The sequence below is a fragment of the Ranitomeya imitator genome, chromosome 1, assembly GCF_032444005.1.
Source record: "Ranitomeya imitator isolate aRanImi1 chromosome 1, aRanImi1.pri, whole genome shotgun sequence".
NCBI classification, from domain to species: domain Eukaryota; kingdom Metazoa; phylum Chordata; class Amphibia; order Anura; family Dendrobatidae; genus Ranitomeya; species Ranitomeya imitator.
In genome coordinates, this window is record NC_091282.1 from 4,018,153 (window position 1) to 4,036,408 (window position 18,256).

General features: G+C 57.7%; 2 protein-coding genes across 6 annotated transcripts in view; one reads left to right on the forward strand and one right to left on the reverse strand.

Moving 5' to 3' along the window:
• The first annotated feature begins 6,525 nt into the window (after nt 1-6,525).
• Nucleotides 6,526-16,437, forward strand: MSMP (microseminoprotein, prostate associated). Its single transcript, XM_069745543.1, has 3 exons — nt 6,526-6,613; nt 13,720-13,828; nt 16,248-16,437. Exons 1-3 carry the CDS (start codon nt 6,526-6,528, stop codon nt 16,435-16,437), a joined length of 387 nt encoding a protein of 128 aa, XP_069601644.1.
• RGP1 (RGP1 homolog, RAB6A GEF complex partner 1) overlaps nt 14,919-18,256 on the reverse strand; it is a 391,618-nt gene continuing 388,280 nt past the window's right edge. For 4 of the 5 annotated variants that reach the window (XM_069745536.1, XM_069745529.1, XM_069745522.1 and 1 more), the window contains exon 9: nt 14,919-17,039. In XM_069745536.1, coding sequence (XP_069601637.1) covers nt 16,816-17,039 — 224 coding nt within the window. In that variant the 3' untranslated portion in view covers nt 14,919-16,815. The remainder of the gene's footprint in view (nt 17,040-18,256) is intronic. The other variant, XM_069745520.1, reaches the window with a different exon arrangement.

Consider the following 18,256-nt stretch of genomic DNA (forward strand, 5'->3'; position numbering starts at 1 on the left):
GCCCACACACCCCTCTATTATGACCTCACAAGGTCCCGGTTGTGGGTTGGACTCAGCCCTTCATAATTTTAGGCAATCCCAATTTGTGTAATAAGTCCTCATAAGATGACCGCAGAAGTTTGAGACCGATGTCATCTTTTCTTTCAGGATTTTAGCTGCGCTCAGAGACCAAACATGGCCTAGCTGCTGGTGGTTATATGGCCCCTATGAATTTGGGGCCTTTTGGTGGGGGTTATAATTATGAGAATATATGTGTATGATTGCCTAGTTATCCCAGTGCTGACAATATACGTCTCATTAATATGGGATGGATAGAAGTTCCGGTATTCCACATTTTCTCCCAGAGACGTAGTGTCTGCTTTATAAATTGTACTGTCGCTGTGCCTCGTTGTACCAGGGTGCGAGATCTTCCTTGGTCCACTGGGATCCTAATTACCTTTTCCTGTCTCTCTCTGTGGGGGCTATAGACTTCCTTGGAAGTTACCTGGACATAAAGAGAAATCCTTGCCGTTTAATTAATCTGCTTCACCTAGCAGTCACTGCCATTTTACATAAAGACAGGTGTGAAGACAAATGACATGAGGGACATCAAGGATTTGCTCTGACCACAGGACCCCTATATAACACAGCGCCTGCGGGGCCCAGGACCCCCATATAGCACAGCGCCTGCGGGGCACAGGACCCCTATATAACACAGGACTGGTGCCAGCTCCGGCACAGACCCCCATATAACACGGCTCCGGCACAGGACCCCCATATAACACTGCCTGGCCTCCTTCTGGGGCTGGGGCTCCGGGGCAGAGGACAGGTGACCGTCACACGCTCAGTGACCGGCTGCTCTGACTACAGGACCTGCGAGGTTTCTTCAGGACTGGTGCCAGCTCCGGCACAGACGCCCATATAACACGGCTCCGGCACAGACCCCCATATAACACGGCTCCGGCACAGACCCCCATATAGCCCGGCTCCGGCACAGACCCCCATATAGCCCGGCTCCGGCACAGACCCCCATATAACACGGCTCCGGCACAGACCCCCATATAACACGGCTCCGGCACAGACCCCCATATAGCCCGGCTCCGGCACAGACCCCCATATAACCCGGCTCCGGCACAGACCCCCATATAGCCCGGCTCCGGCACAGACCCCCATATAGCACGGCTCCGGCACAGACCCACATATAACACGGCTCCGGCACAGACCCCCATATAACACGGCTCCGGCACAGACCCCCATATAGCCTGGCTCCGGCACAGACCCCCATATAACCCGGCTCCGGCACAGACCCCCATATAACCCGGCTCCGGCACAGACCCCCATATAGCCCGGCTCCGGCACAGACCCCCATATAACACGGCTCCGGCACAGACCCCCATATACCACGGCTCCGGCACAGACCCCCATATAACACGGCTCCGGCACAGACCCCCATATATCAGCTCCGGCACAGACCCCCATATAACACGGCTCCGGCACAGACCCCCATATATCAGCTCCGGCACAGACCCCCATATAACACGGCTCCGGCACAGACCCCCATATAACACGGCTCCGGCCCAGGACCCCCATATAACACGGCTCCGGCACAGACCCCCATATAACACGGCTCCGGCACAGACCCCCATATAACACGGCTCCGGCACAGACCCCCATATAACACGGCTCCGGCACAGACCCCCATATAACACGGCTCCGGCACAGACCCCCGTATAACAGCTCCGGCACAGACCCCCGTATAACACGGCTCCGGCACAGACCCCCGTATAACACGGCTCCGGCACAGACCCCCGTATAACACGGCTCCGGCCCAGGACCCCCGTATAACACGGCTCCGGCACAGACCCCCATATAACACGGCTCCGGCACAGACCCCCATATAACACGGCTCCGGCACAGACCCCCATATAACACGGCTCCGGCACAGACCCCCATATAACACGGCTCCGGCACAGACCCCCATATAACACGGCTCCGGCACAGACCCCCATATAACACGGCTCCTGCACAGACCCCCATATAACACGGTTCCGGCACAGACCCCCATATATCAGCTCCGGCACAGACCCCCATATAACACGGCTCCGGCACAGACCCCCATATAACACGGCTCCGGCACAGACCCCCATATAACACGGCTCCGGCACAGACCCCCATATAACACGGCTCCGGCACAGACCCCCATATAACACGGCTCCTGCACAGACTCCCATATAACACGGCTCCGGTACAGACCCCCATATAACACGGCTCCGGCACAGACCCCCATATAACACGGCTCCGGCACAGACCCCCATATAACACGGCTCCGGCACAGACCCCCATATAACACGGCTCCGGCACAGACCCCCATATAACACGGCTCCGGCACAGACCCCCATATAACACGGCTCCTGCACAGACCCCCATATAACACGGTTCCGGCACAGACCCCCATATATCAGCTCCGGCACAGACCCCCATATAACACGGCTCCGGCACAGACCCCCATATAACACGGCTCCGGCACAGACCCCCATATAACACGGCTCCGGCACAGACCCCCATATAACACGGCTCCGGCACAGACCCCCATATAACACGGCTCCTGCACAGACTCCCATATAACACGGCTCCGGTACAGACCCCCGTATAACACGGCTCCGGCCCAGGACCCCCGTATAACACGGCTCCGGCACAGACCCCCGTATAACACGGCTCCGGCACAGACCCCCGTATAACACGGCTCCGGCACAGACCCCCGTATAACACGGCTCCGGCACAGACCCCCGTATAACACGGCTCCGGCACAGACCCCCATATAACACGGCTCCTGCACAGACCCCCATATAACACGGCTCCGGCACAGACCCCCATATAACACGGCTCCGGCACAGACCCCCCCATATAACACGGCTCCGGCACAGACCCCCGTATAACACGGCTCCGGCACAGACCCGCGTATAACACGGCTCCGGCACAGACCCCCGTATAACACGGCTCCGGCACAGACCCCCATATAACACGGCTCCGGCACAGACCCCCATATAACACGGCTCCGGCACAGACCCCCATATAACACGGCTCCGGCACAGACCCCCATATAACACGGCTCCGGCACAGACCCCCATATAGCACGGCTCCGGCACAGACCCCCATATAGCACGGCTCCGGCACAGACCCCCATATAACACGGCTCCGGCACAGACCCCCATATAACCCGGCTCCGGCACAGACCCCCATATATCAGCTCCGGCACAGACCCCCATATAACACAGCTCCGGAACAGACCCCCATATAACAGCTCCGGCACAGACCCCCATATAACACGGCTCCGGCACAGACCCCCATATAACACGGCTCCGGCACAGACCCCCATATAACACGGCTCCGGCACAGACCCCCATATAACACGGCTCCGGCACAGACCCCCGTATAACACGGCTCCTGCACAGACCCCCATATAACACGGCTCCGGCACAGACCCCCATATAACAGCTCCGGCACAGACCCCCATATAACACGGCTCCGGCACAGACCCCCATATAACCCGGCTCCGGCACAGACCCCCATATAACACAGCTCCGGCACAGACCCCCATATAACAGCTCCGGCACAGACCCCCATATAACACAGCTCCGGCACAGACCCCCATATAACACGGCTCCGGCACAGACCCCCATATAACACGGCTCCGGCACAGACCCCCATATAACACAGCTCCGGCACAGACCCCCGTATAACAGCTCCGGCACAGACCCCCATATAACACGGCTGCGGCACAGACCCCCATATAACAGCTCCGGCACAGACCCCCATATAACACGGCTCCGGCACAGACCCCCATATAACACAGCTCCGGCACAGACCCCCATATAACACGGCTCCGGCACAGACCCCCATATAACAGCTCCGGCACAGACCCCCGTATAACACGGCTCCGGCACAGACCCCCATATAACACAGCTTCGGCACAGACCCCCATATAACACGGCTCCTGCACAGACCCCCATATAACACGGCTCCGGCACAGACCCCCGTATAACACGGCTCCGGCACAGACCCCCATATAACACGGCTCCAGCACAGACCCCCATATAACACGGCTCCGGCACAGACCCCCGTATAACACGGCTCCGGCACAGACCCCCATACAACACGGCTCCGGCACAGACCCCCATATAACACGGCTCCGGCACAGACCCCCGTATAACACGGCTCCGGCACAGACCCCCATACAACACGGCTCCGGCACAGACCCCCATATAACACGGCTCCGGCACAGACCCCCATATAACAGCTCCGGCACAGACCCCCATATAACACGGCTCCTGCACAGACCCCCGTATAACAGCTCCGACACAGACCCCCATATAACACAGCTCCGGCACAGACCCCCATATAACACGGCTCCGGCACAGACCCCCATATAACACAGCTCCGGCACAGACCCCCATATAACACAGCTCCGGCACAGACCCCCGTATAACAGCTCCGGCACAGACCCCCATATAACACGGCTCCGGCACAGACCCCCATATAACACGGCTCCGGCACAGACCCCCATATAACACAGCTCCGGCACAGACCCCCGTATAACAGCTCCGGCACAGACCCCCATATAACACGGCTGCGGCACAGACCCCCATATAACAGCTCCGGCACAGACCCCCATATAACACGGCTCCGGCACAGACCCCCATATAACACAGCTCCGGCACAGACCCCCGTATAACAGCTCCGGCACAGACCCCCATATAACACGGCTCCGGCACAGACCCCCATATAACAGCTCCGGCACAGACCCCCGTATAACACGGCTCCGGCACAGACCCCCATATAACACAGCTTCGGCACAGACCCCCATATAACACGGCTCCTGCACAGACCCCCATATAACACGGCTCCGGCACAGACCCCCGTATAACACGGCTCCGGCACAGACCCCCATATAACACGGCTCCGGCACAGACCCCCATATAACACGGCTCCGGCACAGACCCCCGTATAACACGGCTCCGGCACAGACCCCCATACAACACGGCTCCGGCACAGACCCCCATATAACACGGCTCCGGCACAGACCCCCGTATAACACGGCTCCGGCACAGACCCCCATACAACACGGCTCCGGCACAGACCCCCATATAACACGGCTCCGGCACAGACCCCCATATAACAGCTCCGGCACAGACCCCCATATAACACGGCTCCTGCACAGACCCCCGTATAACAGCTCCGACACAGACCCCCATATAACACAGCTCCGGCACAGACCCCCATATAACACGGCTCCGGCACAGACCCCCATATAACACAGCTCCGGCACAGACCCCCATATAACACAGCTCCGGCACAGACCCCCGTATAACAGCTCCGGCACAGACCCCCATATAACACGGCTCCGGCACAGACCCCCATATAACAGCTCCGGCACAGACCCCCATATAACACGGCTCCGGCACAGACCCCCATATAACACGGCTCCGGCACAGACCCCCATATAACACAGCTCCGGCACAGACCCCCATATAACACGGCTCCGGCACAGACCCCCATATAACACGGCTCCGGCACAGACCCCCATATAACACGGCTCCGGCACAGACCCCCATACAACACGGCTCCGGCACAGACCTCCATACAACACGGCTCCGGCACAGACCTCCATATAACACGGCTCCGGCACAGACCCCCATATAACACGGCTCCGGCACAGACCCCCATATATCAGCTCCGGCACAGACCCCCATATAACACGGCTCCGGCACAGACCTCCATATAACACGGCTCCGGCACAGACCCCCATATAACACGGCTCCGGCACAGACCCCCATATAACACGGCTCCGGCACAGACCCCCATATAACACGGCTCCGGCACAGACCCCCATATAACACGGCTCCGGCACAGACCCCCATATAACACGGCTCCGGCACAGACCTCCATATAACACGGCTCCGGCACAGACCCCCGTATAACACGGCTCCGGCACAGACCCCCATATAACACAGCTCCGGCACAGACCCCCATATAACACGGCTCCGGCACAGACCCCCATATATCAGCTCCGGCACAGACCCCCATATAACACAGCTCCGGCACAGACCTCCATATAACACGGCTCCGGCACAGACCCCCATATAACACAGCTCCGGCACAGACCCCCATATAGCCCGGCTCCGGCACAGACCCCTATATAACACGGCTCCGGCACAGACCCCCATATAACACAGCTCCGGCACAGACCTCCATATAACACGGCTCCGGCACAGTCCCCCATATAACACAGCTCCGGCACAGACCCCCATATAACACGGCTCCGGCACAGACCCCCGTATAACAGCTCCGACCCCCTCAGTGACTGAATCACATTTTCACACCTTGTTACGCACAATCGCGCCTTCTTCTGGGGTTTGTTTTTCTGCCTTTTAAAATCAGGAAATGAGTTTTATGGGATTTCCAGGTTCTGGCCCCAAAAACATATAAATATCCGAGGAGCAAAAGAATAAGAAACCACAAGCGGCCAAGAACGCCGGAGCCGCAGCCATGGCGCCCTCTGCTCTGCCCGTCCTGGCTCTGCTCCTCTGCCTGCTGCCTCCGTGTGCGCAGAGTCGCTGCTACTTCCAAGCCAAAAGTGAGTACCTGCAGCCCCTCTGTACAGCACAGCTGGAGCCCCCCATCAACCGGCAGTCACTATTCTGTTACATCGTGTCTTATCCTCCAGTCACCTCCAGAGCTGCACTCACTATTCTGTTACATCATGTCTTATCTTCCAGAGCTGCACTCACTATTCTGCTGCTACATCATATCTAATCCTCCAGTCACCTCCATAGCTGCGGTCACTATTCTGTTACATCATGTCTTACAATCCAGAGCTGCAGTCACTATTCTGCTGTTACATTCTCTCTTATCTTCCAGAGCTGCACTAGCTATTCTGTTATTTCAGGTCTTAACATCCAGTCACCTCCAGAGCTGCAGTCACTATTCTGCTGTTACATCATGTCTTATCCTCCAGAGCTGCAGTCACTATTCTTCTGTTACATTAGGTCTTATCCTCCAGAGCTGCAGTCACTATTCTGCTGTTACATCATCTTATCCTCCAGAGCTGCACTCACTATTCTGCTGTCACATCGTGTCTTATCCTCCAGAGCTGCAGTCACTATTCTGTTACATCGTGTCTTATCCTCCAGTCACCTCCAGAGCTGCACTCACTATTCTGTTACATCGTGTCTTATCCTCCAGTCACCTCCAGAGCTGCACTCACTATTCTGCTGTTACATCATATCTTATCCTCCAGTCACCTCCAGAGCTGCAGTCACTCTTCTGCTGTTACATCGTGTCTTACCCTGCAATCACCTCCAGAGCTGCGGTCACTATTCTGTTACATCATGTCTTACCCTCCAGAGCTGCAGTCACTATTCTGCTGTTACATTCTCTATCTTCCAGAGCTGCACTAGCTATTCTGTTACTTCAGGTCTTAACATCCAGTCACCTCCAGAGCTGCAGTCACTATTCTGCTGTTACATCATGTCTTATCCTTCAGAGCTGCAGTCACTATTCTTCTGTTACATCATGTCTTATCCTCCAGAGCTGCAGTCACTATTCTGCTGTTACATCATGTCTTATCCTCCAGAGCTGCAGTCACTATTCTGCTGTTACATCATGCATTATACTCCAGAGCTGCAGTCACTATTCTGCTGTTACATCATGCATTATACTCCAGAGCTGCAGTCACTATTCTTCTGTTACATCATGCATTATACTCCAGAGCTGCAGTCACTATTCTTCTGTTACATCATGCATTATACTCCAGAGCTGCAGTCACTATTCTTCTGTTACATCATGCATTATACTCCAGAGCTGCAGTCACTATTCTTCTGTTACATCATGTCTTATCCTCCAGAGCTGCAGTCACTATTTTGCTGTTACATCATGCATTATACTCCAGAGCTGCAGTCACTATTCTTCTGTTACATCATGTCTTATCCTCCAGAGCTGCACTCACTATTCTGCTGTTACATCATTCATTATACTCCAGAGCTGCACTCACTATTCTTCTGTTACATCATGCATTATGTCCCAGAGCTGCATTCACTATTCTTCTGTTACATCATGTCTTATCCTCCAGAGCTGCAGTCACTATTCTGCTGTTACATCATGTCTTATCCTCCAGAGCTGCAGTCACTATTCTGCTGTTACATCATTCATTATACTCCAGAGCTGCACTCACTATTCTTCTGTTACATCATGCATTATGTCCCAGAGCTGCATTCACTATTCTTCTGTTACATCGTGTCTTATCCTCCAGAGCTGCAGTCTCTATTCTGCTCTTACATCATATCTTATCTTCAAAAGCTGCGGTCACTATTCTGCTGTTACAGCATATCTTATCCTCCAGAGCTGTAGTCACTATTCTGTTACATCTATGTCTTATCCTCCTGTGTCTTCCAGAGCTACAATCACTATTTTGCTGTTACATCGTTTCTTCACATCCACTAACCTCCAGCGCTGCAGTCACTATTCTGCTGTTACATTGTGTCACATCTTTCAGAGCTGCAGTCACTATTCTGCTGTTACATCATGTCTTATCCTCCAGAGCTGCACTCACTATTCTGCTGTTACCTCATATCTTATCCTCCACAGCTGCAACCACTATTCTGTTACATCTATGGCTTATCCTCCTGTGTCTTCGAGCTACAATCACTATTCTGCTGTTACATCGTGTCTTATCCTCCAGAGCTGCAGTCACTATTCTGCTGTTTCATCGTGTCTTATCCTCCAGAGCTGCAGTCACTATTCTGCTGTTACATCGTGTCTTATCCTCCAGAGCTGCAGTCACTATTCTGCTGTTACATCGTGTCTTATCCTCCAGAGCTGCACTCACTATTCTGCTGTTACATCATGTCTTATCCTTCAGAGCTGCAGTCACTATTCTGCTGTTACATCATGATGGCACAGGGGACGAGCCCACACCATTCAGTGGAGGGGGAACAGATGGCACAGGGGACGAACCCACACCATTCAGTGGAGGGAGGACAGATGGCGCAGGGGACGAGCCCACACCATTCAGTGGAGGGAGGACAGATGGCACAGGGGCGAGCCCACACCATTCAGTGGAGGGAGGACAGATGGCACAGGGGCGAGCCCACACCATTCAGTGGAGGGAGGACAGATGGCACAGGGGCGAGCCCACACCATTCAGTGGAGGGAGGACAGATGGCACAGGGGCGAGCCCACACCATTCAGTGGAGGGAGGACAGATGGCACAGGGGACGAGCCCACACCATTCAGTGGAGGGAGGACAGATGGCACAGGGGACGAGCCCACACCATTCAGTGGAGGGAGGACAGAGGGCACAGGGGACGAGCCCACACCATTCAGTGGAGGGAGGACAGATGGCACAGGGGACGAGCCCACACCATTCAGTGGAGGACAGATGGCACAGGGGACGAGCCCACACCATTCAGTGGAGGGAGGACAGATGGCACAGGGGACGAGCCCACACCATTCAGTGGAGGACAGATGGCACAGGGGACGAGCCCACACCATTCAGTGGAGGAAGGACAGATGGCACAGGGGATGAGCCCACACCATTCAGTGGAGGGAGGACAGATGGCACAGGGGCGAGCCCACACCATTCAGTGGAGGGAGGACAGATGGCACAGGGGACGAGCCCACACCATTCAGTGGAGGGAGGACAGATGGCACAGGGGACGAGACCACACCATTCAGTGGAGGGAGGACAGAGGGCACAGGGGACGAGCCCACACCATTCAGTGGAGGGAGGACAGATGGCACAGGGGACGAGCCCACACCATTCAGTGGAGGGAGGACAGATGGCACAGGGGACGAGCCCACACCATTCAGTGGAGGGAGGACAGATGGCACAAGGGACGAGCCCACACCATTCAGTGGAGGGAGGACAGATGGCACAGGGGACGAGCCCACACCATTCAGTGGGAGGACAGATGGCACAGGGGACGAGCCCACACCATTCAGTGGAGGGAGGACAGATGGCACAGGGGACGAGCCCACACCATTCAGTGGAGGGAGGACAGATGGCACAGGGGACGAGCCCACACCATTCAGTGGAGGGAGGACAGAGGGCGCAGGGGACGAGCCCACACCATTCAATGGAGGGACAGATGGCACAGGGGACGAGCCCACACCATTCAGTGGAGGGAGGACACATGGCACAGGGGACGAGCCCACACCATTCAGTGGAGGGAGGACAGGTGACACAGGGGACGAGCCCACACCATTCAGTGGAGGGAGAACAGATGGCACAGGGGACGAGCCCACACCATTCAGTGGAGGGAGGACAGATGGCACAGGGGACGAGCCCACACCATTCAGTGGAGGGAGGACAGATGGCACAGGGGACGAGCCCACACCATTCAGTGGAGGGAGGACAGATGGCACAGGGGACGAGCCCACACCATTCAGTGGAGGAAGGACAGATGGCACAGGGGACGAGCCCACACCATTCAGTGGATGAAGGACAGATGGCACAGGGGACGAGCCCACACCATTCAGTGGAGGGAGGACAGATGGCACAGGGGCGAGCCCACACCATTCAGTGGAGGGAGGACAGATGGCACAGGGGACGAGCCCACACCATTCAGTGGAGGGAGGACAGGGCACAGGGGACGAGCCCACACCATTTAGTGGAGGGAGGACAGAGGGCACAGGGGACGAGCCCACACTATTCAGTGGAGGGAGGACAGAGGGCACAGGGGACGAGCCCACACCATTCAGTGGAGGAAGGACAGAGGGCACAGGGGACGAGTCCACACCATTCAGTGGAGGGAGGACAGATGGCACAGGGGACGAGCCCACACCATTCAGTGGGAGGACAGATGGCACAAGGGTCGAGCCCACACCATTCAGTGGAGGAAGGACAGAGGGCACAGGGGACGAGTCCACACCATTCAGTGGAGGGAGGACAGATGGCACAGGGGACGAGCCCACACCATTCAGTGGGAGGACAGATGGCACAGGGGACGAGCCCACACCATTCAGTGGAGGGAGGACAGAGGGCGCAGGGGACGAGCCCACACCATTCAATGGAGGGACAGATTGCACAGGGGACGAGCCCACACCATTCAGTGGAGGGAGGACAGGTGACGAGCCCACACCATTCAGTGGAGGGAGAACAGATGGCACAGGGGACGAGCCCACACCATTCAGTGGAGGGAGGACAGATGGCACAGGGGTGTGCCCACAACATTCAGTGGAGGGAGGACACATGGCACAGGGGACGAGCCCACACCATTCAGTGGAGGGAGGACAGGTGACGAGCCCACACCATTCAGTGGAGGGAGAACAGATGGCACAGGGGACGAGCCCACACCATTCAGTGGAGGGAGGACAGATGGCACAGGGGTATGCCCACAACATTCAGTGGAGGGAGGACAGATGGCACAGGGGCGAGCCCACACCATTCAGTGGAGGGAAGACAGATGGCCCAGGGGACGAGCCCACACCATTCAGTGGAGGGAGGACAGATGGCACAGGGGGCGAGCCCACACCATTCAGTGGAGGGAGGACAGATGGCACAGGGGACGAGCCCACACCATTCAGTGCATGGAGGACAGATGGCACAGGGACGAGCCCACACCATTCAGTGGAGGGAGGACAGATGGCACAGGGGACGAGCCCACACCATTCAGTGGAGGGAGGACAGATGGCACAGGGGACGAGCCCACACCATTCAGTGGAGGGAGGACAGGTGGCACAGGGGACGAGCCCACACCATTCAGTGGAGGGAGGACAGGTGGCACAGGGGACGAGCCCACACCATTCAGTGGAGGGAGGACAGATGGCACAGGGGACGAGCCCACACCATTCAGTGGAGAGAGGACAGATGGCACAGGGGGCGAGCCCACACCATTCAGTGGAGGGAGGACAGAGGGCACAGGGGACGAGCCCACACCATTCAGTGGAGGGAGGACAGAGGGCACGAGCCCACACCATTCAGTGGAGGGAGGACAGAGGGCACAGGGACGAGCCCACACCATTCAGTGCATGGAGGACAGATGGCACAGGGGACGAGCCCACAACATTCAGTGGAGGGAGGACAGATGGCACAGGGGACGAGCCCACACCATTCAGTGGAGGAAGGACAGATGGCACAAGGGACGAGCCCACACCATTCAGTGGAGGGAGGACAGAGGGCACAGGGGACGAGCCCACACCATTCAGTGGAGGGAGGACAGATGGCACAGGGGACGAGCCCACACCATTCAGTGGAGGGAGGACAGATGGCACAGGGGACGAGTCCACACCATTCAGTGGAGGGAGGACAGATGGCACAGGGGACGAGCCCACACCATTCAGTGGAGGGAGGACAGAGGGCACAGGGGACGAGCCCACACCATTCAGTGGAGGGAGGACAGATGGCACAGGGGACGAGCCCACACCATTCAGTGGAGGGAGGACAGATGGCACAGGGGACGAGCCCACACCATTCAGTGGAGGGAGGACAGATGGCACAGGGGACGAGCCCACACCATTCAGTGGAGGGAGGACAGATGGCACAGAGGACGAGCCCACACCATTCAGTGGAGGGAGGACAGATGGCACAGGGGACGAGCCCACACCATTCAGTGGAGGAAGGACAGATGGCACAGGCCCACACTATTCAGTGGAGGGAGGACAGATGGCACAGGGGACGAGCCCACACCATTCAGTGGAGGGAGGACAGATGGCACAGGGGACGAGCCCACACCATTCAGTGGAGGGAGGACAGATGGCACAGGGGACGAGCCCACACCATTCAGTGGAGGGAGGACAGATGGCACAGAGGACGAGCCCACACTATTCAGTGGAGGGAGGACAGATGGCACAGGGGACGAGCCCACACCATTCAGTGGTGGGAGGACAGATGGCACAGGGGACGAGCCCACACCATTCAGTGGAGGGAGGACAGATGGCACAGGGGACGAGCCCACACCATTCAGTGGAGGGAGGACAGATGGCACAGAGGACGAGCCCACACTATTCAGTGGAGGGAGGACAGATGGCACAGGGGACAAGCCCACACCATTCAGTGGTGGGAGGACAGATGGCACAGGGGACGAGCCCACACCATTCAGTGGAGGGAGGACAGATGGCACAGGGGACGAGCCCACACCATTCAGTGGAGGGAGGACAGATGGCACAGGGGACGAGCCCACACCATTCAGTGGAGGGAGGACAGAGGGCACAGGGGACGAGCCCACACCATTCAGCGGAGGGAGGACAGAGGGCGCACAGGGGACGAGCCCACACCATTCAGTGGAGGGAGGACAGATGGCACAGGGGACAAGCCCACACCATTCAGTGGAGGGAGGACAGATGGCACAGGGGATGAGCCCACACCATTCAGTGGAGGGAGGACAGATGGCACAGGGGACAAGCCCACACCATTCAGTGGAGGGAGGACAGATGGCACAGGGGATGAGCCCACACCATTCAGTGGAGGGAGGACAGATGGCACAGGGGACGAGCCCACACCATTCAGTGGTGGGAGGACAGATGGCACAGGGGACAAGCCCACACCATTCAGTGGAGGGAGGACAGATGGCACAGGGGATGAGCCCACACCATTCAGTGGAGGGAGGACAGATGGCACAGGGGACGAGCCCACACCATTCAGTGGAGGGAGGACAGATGGCACAGGACAAGGCTGTTGGAGCAGCAGAGCAGATACCTCAAGTGCGCGTCCTATGACGAGATTTTCATGCCTCTGTCTTACAGCTCCGTGTCGCTACGCAGGAAGGATATACAGGCTGGGTGAATCGTGGCTGGGGCTTGACTGTCAGCTCTGCACCTGTCTGCACCCTGTGGGAGTAGGATGCTGCGAGATGTGAGAATTCACACAGATCTTACACTGCGTTACATGTTAATAGAAATCATTGCCGTAGACCGCATTCAGACGTCCTGAGTTCATTGACAGAACATGCACCCATTATCTTCCATGTGCTGTTCACATCCTTGTATTTCATGGAGCCTTGTCTGTTTTTGATCCAAGCAACAAACGTAAATGACAAATACAAGTGTAAGAGTCCATGAAAATCCGTGACAGCACCCGGAGGCCATCGCTGTACAGTCCATGGAGAGTGCGGGATTAACACTACTGGACAGAAGCTTACCATTCCTTTATTTATAAGTGAAAGTCAATGCAAATTGTAAGATGTCTGAATGAGGCTTTAGAGGCCCAGAGCCTGAGGCTGCGCCACTGAGATGTCCCCTGCGGCTGCTCCACTGAGACGTCCCCTGCGGCTGCGCCACTGAGACGTCCCCTTCGGCTGCTCCAGAGACGTCCCCTGAGGCTGCGCCACTGAGACGTCCCCTGCGGCTGCGCCACTGAGACGTCCCCTGCGGCTGCGCCACTGAGACGTCCCCTGCGGCTGCGCCACTGAGACGTCCCCCGAGGCCGCGCCACTGAGACGTACCCCGCGGCCGCTCCACTGAGACGTCTCCCGCGGCCGCTCCACTGAGACGTCCCCCGCGGCCGTTCCACTGAGACGTTCCCCGCGACTGCGCCACTGAGACGTCCCCTTCGGCTGCTCCAGAGACGTCCCCTGCGGCTGCGCCACTGAGACGTCCCCTGAGGCTGCGCCACTGAGACGTCCCCTGCGGCTGCGCCACTGAGACGTCCCCTGCGGCTGCGCCACTGAGACGTCCCCTGCGGCTGCGCCACTGAGACGTCCCCTTCGGCTGCGCCACTGAGACGTACCCCGAGGCCGCGCCACTGAGACGTCCCCTGCGGCCGCGCCACTGAGACGTCCCCTGCGGCCGCGCCACTGAGACGTCCCCTGCGGCCGCGCCACTGAGACGTCCCCTGCGGCCGCGCCACTGAGACGTCCCCTTCGGCTGCACCACTGAGATGTACCCCGCGGCCGCGCCACTGAGACGTCCCCTGCGGCCGCGCCACTGAGACGTCCCTGCGGCCGCGCCACTGAGATGTCCCCTGTGGCTGCGCCACTGAGACGTCCCCTTCGGCTGCGCCACTGAGATGTACCCCGAGGCCGCGCCACTGAGACGTCCCCTGCGGCCGCGCCACTGAGATGTCCCCTGTGGCTGCGCCACTGAGATGTCCCCTGTGGCTTGTGAGGAGCATTGAGGTCATGGAGACATTGTCTACCATCAATGTCTCCCTGGCAGGATGAAGATGCCTGCCCCGACCATGTCCTCACAATCTCTCAGTAGTGCCCCCTCGCACCATGGGGTCCTTAGGAATCACGACACAGAATATGTGTAGTCGTGGTCAGATTCTGGAATTCAACAGGAAATGTGGTGACAGACGGAGATCACACATGGTGGGAAATGGAGACAGTATCACAATCTCTGGCTGGATCCAGTCCGAGCCTCGTGCAGAAATCCCGGCACCTCCGGTCTCGGCTGCTGTCACCGAGATCAGTAATGGTTGTCAGAGGCAGGTTGTGCTGCTAATTACACAACTCATCAGGTTTCACTGCTGGCAGCTCCTGTGTAATCACCAACTAAAGACATCCCCAATGTGCAGGATGGAAGCAAGTGCATAGACTCTGATGGCAGCTCCTGTGTAATCACCAACTAATGATATCCCCAATGTGCTGGATGGAGACAAGTCCAGAGACTCTGCTGGCAGCTCCTGTGTAATCACCAACTAATGACGTTCTCAATGTGCTGGATGGAGACAAGTCCTGAGATGCTGCCGGAACCTCCTGTGTAATCACTGAGCAGTGACGTCTCCAATGTGCTCGATGTAGACAAGTGTGGAGACGCTGCTGGCAGCTCCTGTGTAATCACCGACCGATAATGTCCAGAAGTCAGACCCCTCTAATGCTGAGTGTTCCAATGATTTGTGGTGAAACCAGTGGTGCAGCCATCTCTCCATAAAGTGACCAGGGTAGCGTAAACCTGCTACTGTGGCTGTAGTGTCCCCAGACTCGTCTACATCGAGCACATGGGGGGGTCAGCATGGCAGGGAAGTCCAGGAGGGGCCAAGAGCAGCAATTACAAGCCAATGTCCGAGTAGTGGACAAACCCTTCAATGATCTCAGTGACGGCAGAGGGGGCTCAGACTCGAGAGATATAGACACATTGCTGAACTGTGTGGTAACCGGTACAAGGGGGATATATTGGGAGGGGATCTATCAGGGGGGAGGGGATCTATCAGGGGGGAGGGGATCCATCAGGGGGGAGGGGATCCATCAGGGGGATTGCTGGCTTTGTGATCACACCGTAATTGAAGCACACCGTGAGACCTGTATCTGACATCACCCCGTCTTTCTTTGCAGAACGCAGCACCCCATCGACTTCCCATCATGGTGTGAAGCTCGTTACGACGCTTTAACATGTCAGATATCCGTGGTGCAGAAAGCCAACCCGAAACTGCCGTGTGTGCACAGTGCGGACTATGAGTGGGGGTCGGCAGGAGCCCCCGAACCGTCCACATCGGCCTCATATCCCACCCATCTGGGCAGCTAGAGGAGCCCAACTCCCCCCATTATGCAATATGGACGCCCTAGTGGACACTGACAGCATCTCTCTTCTTTCTCCAAAAAACCACTTCACGTGTTCAGAGTGAGCGACTGCCAGCACCGGAGACTCTGCGGCCACGGGGGGCTCATCTCCCACCGGTAGTGCTGCACTCGCCCCGGACCCGGCTGTTGTAACTTGCTGCTGTGCTTCTAAATAAAGTCTTCACCTTCTACCAGAGCCGTGTCCTGCGAGATGGAAGGGAGGAGCGGTAGGAGGGGACATGTGCCCACAGCAGGCAGAGGGCCGACACCCCAGAGCAAGGCAGGGGGAGACAGAGGGGCACAGGCAATATGCACACACCAGGATAGGGCGGCGCCGTCCATGTCAGATACAGATGGAGTGTGAGGAGGACGCCGGAGACACATAGGAGGCCAGGAGCGGGTTGGTGGGCAACACTCGGATAGGCAGGTCCCAGCTGAACGTGTTCACATCAATGTGCTCTGCCCCCGTCCACGTGATGATCTCCGCTTGGTTTTCTGGCACCGTTGGGGCTTCCACGGGCTCACGGGAGGTCACAAACTCAAAGTGAAGGCGCCACTTGAGGGAAACTGCAGAGGGAAGAACAGGGAAAAGATTCAGGAGCTTAAATCACATGGAGACCACCACTACCAACCATCAGGACCCTCCGTCACAAAGAGCCAAGGACACAGCACTGCACACCACAAGCCGCGGCCTCCACAGCCAGCCCCGCTAACGGGGTACGACAAATGAAGTACAGTGACCGGCGTGCAACAGCGCCTGCCCGTATCTCCCCCCCCCCCCCCCACCGAGCGGTCCAACAGCGCCTGCCCGTATCTCCCCCCCACCGAGCGGTCCAACAGCGCCTGCCCGTATCTCCCCCCCCCACCGAGCGGTCCAACAGCACCTGCCCGTATCTCCCCCCCACCGAGCGGTCCAACAGCGCCTGCCCGTATCTCCCCCCCCACCAAGCGGTCCAACAGCGCCTGCCCGTATCTCCCCCCCACCGAGCGGTTTAACAGCGCCTGCCCTTATCTTCCCCCCTCACCGAGCGGTCCAACAGCGCCTGCCCGTATCTCCCCCCCACCGAGCGGTTTAACAGCGCCTGCCCTTATCTTCCCCCCCTCACCGAGCGGTCCAACAGCGCCTGCCCGTATCTTCCCCCTCACCGAGCGGTCCAACAGCGCCTGCCCGTATCTTCCCCCCCACCGAGCGGTCCAACAGCGCCTGCCCGTATCTCCCCCCCACCGAGCGGTCCAACAGCGCCTGCCCGTATCTCCCCCCCACCGAGCGGTCCAACAGCGCCTGCCCATATCTCCCCCCCACCGAGCAGTCAAGACCCATACACCTCTAGTAAAAGTGACCTGGACTCAACTAGCGCCACACAAAACGAAGACACTGAGCGGCTCGTCAAGATCAGCTGTTCTACCCCCTTCACAAATCTCCTAATCAGAGATGAAAAATACAGAATACTCTCTGCTGTGCTGTACCTGGGGAGGGTGAGGAAAGCGAAGAGGCTCTGGAGCTGCTCCCAGTGTTTGTCTGCAGTGCTGACCTTGTGGCGGGAGCCAAACAGCAGTAGCAGCAGCAGAGACTCCAAATCGGACCCGAGTAGGGTGAGGAAAGCAAGGCTTTTTTTTTTTAGAATTCAAATCTGTGCTTTAGTCACCCTCCCCAGGTCCGGAGCAGAGTCTCCAATGTGGCTTGTCTGCAGTGCTGACAGCTAATCACTGGGTGCAGCTTGAGACTGTGCTGGACCTGGGGAAGGTTTGGGAGACAGGGGTAAAGAAACTTCTAGCAGGAGATA

What these genes read in the sequence shown, in the direction of transcription:
- MSMP (XM_069745543.1), top strand. Translation starts at nt 6,526, where the DNA reads ATGGCGCCCTCTGCTCTGCCCGTCCTGGCTCTGCTCCTCTGCCTGCTG. An exon ending in CTGCTACTTCCAAGCCAAAA is followed by an intron (nt 6,614 to 13,719) that starts GTGAGTACCTGC and finishes TCTGTCTTACAG; the next exon opens with CTCCGTGTCGCTACGCAGGA. An exon ending in GGAGTAGGATGCTGCGAGAT is followed by an intron (nt 13,829 to 16,247) that starts GTGAGAATTCAC and finishes CTTTCTTTGCAG; the next exon opens with AACGCAGCACCCCATCGACT.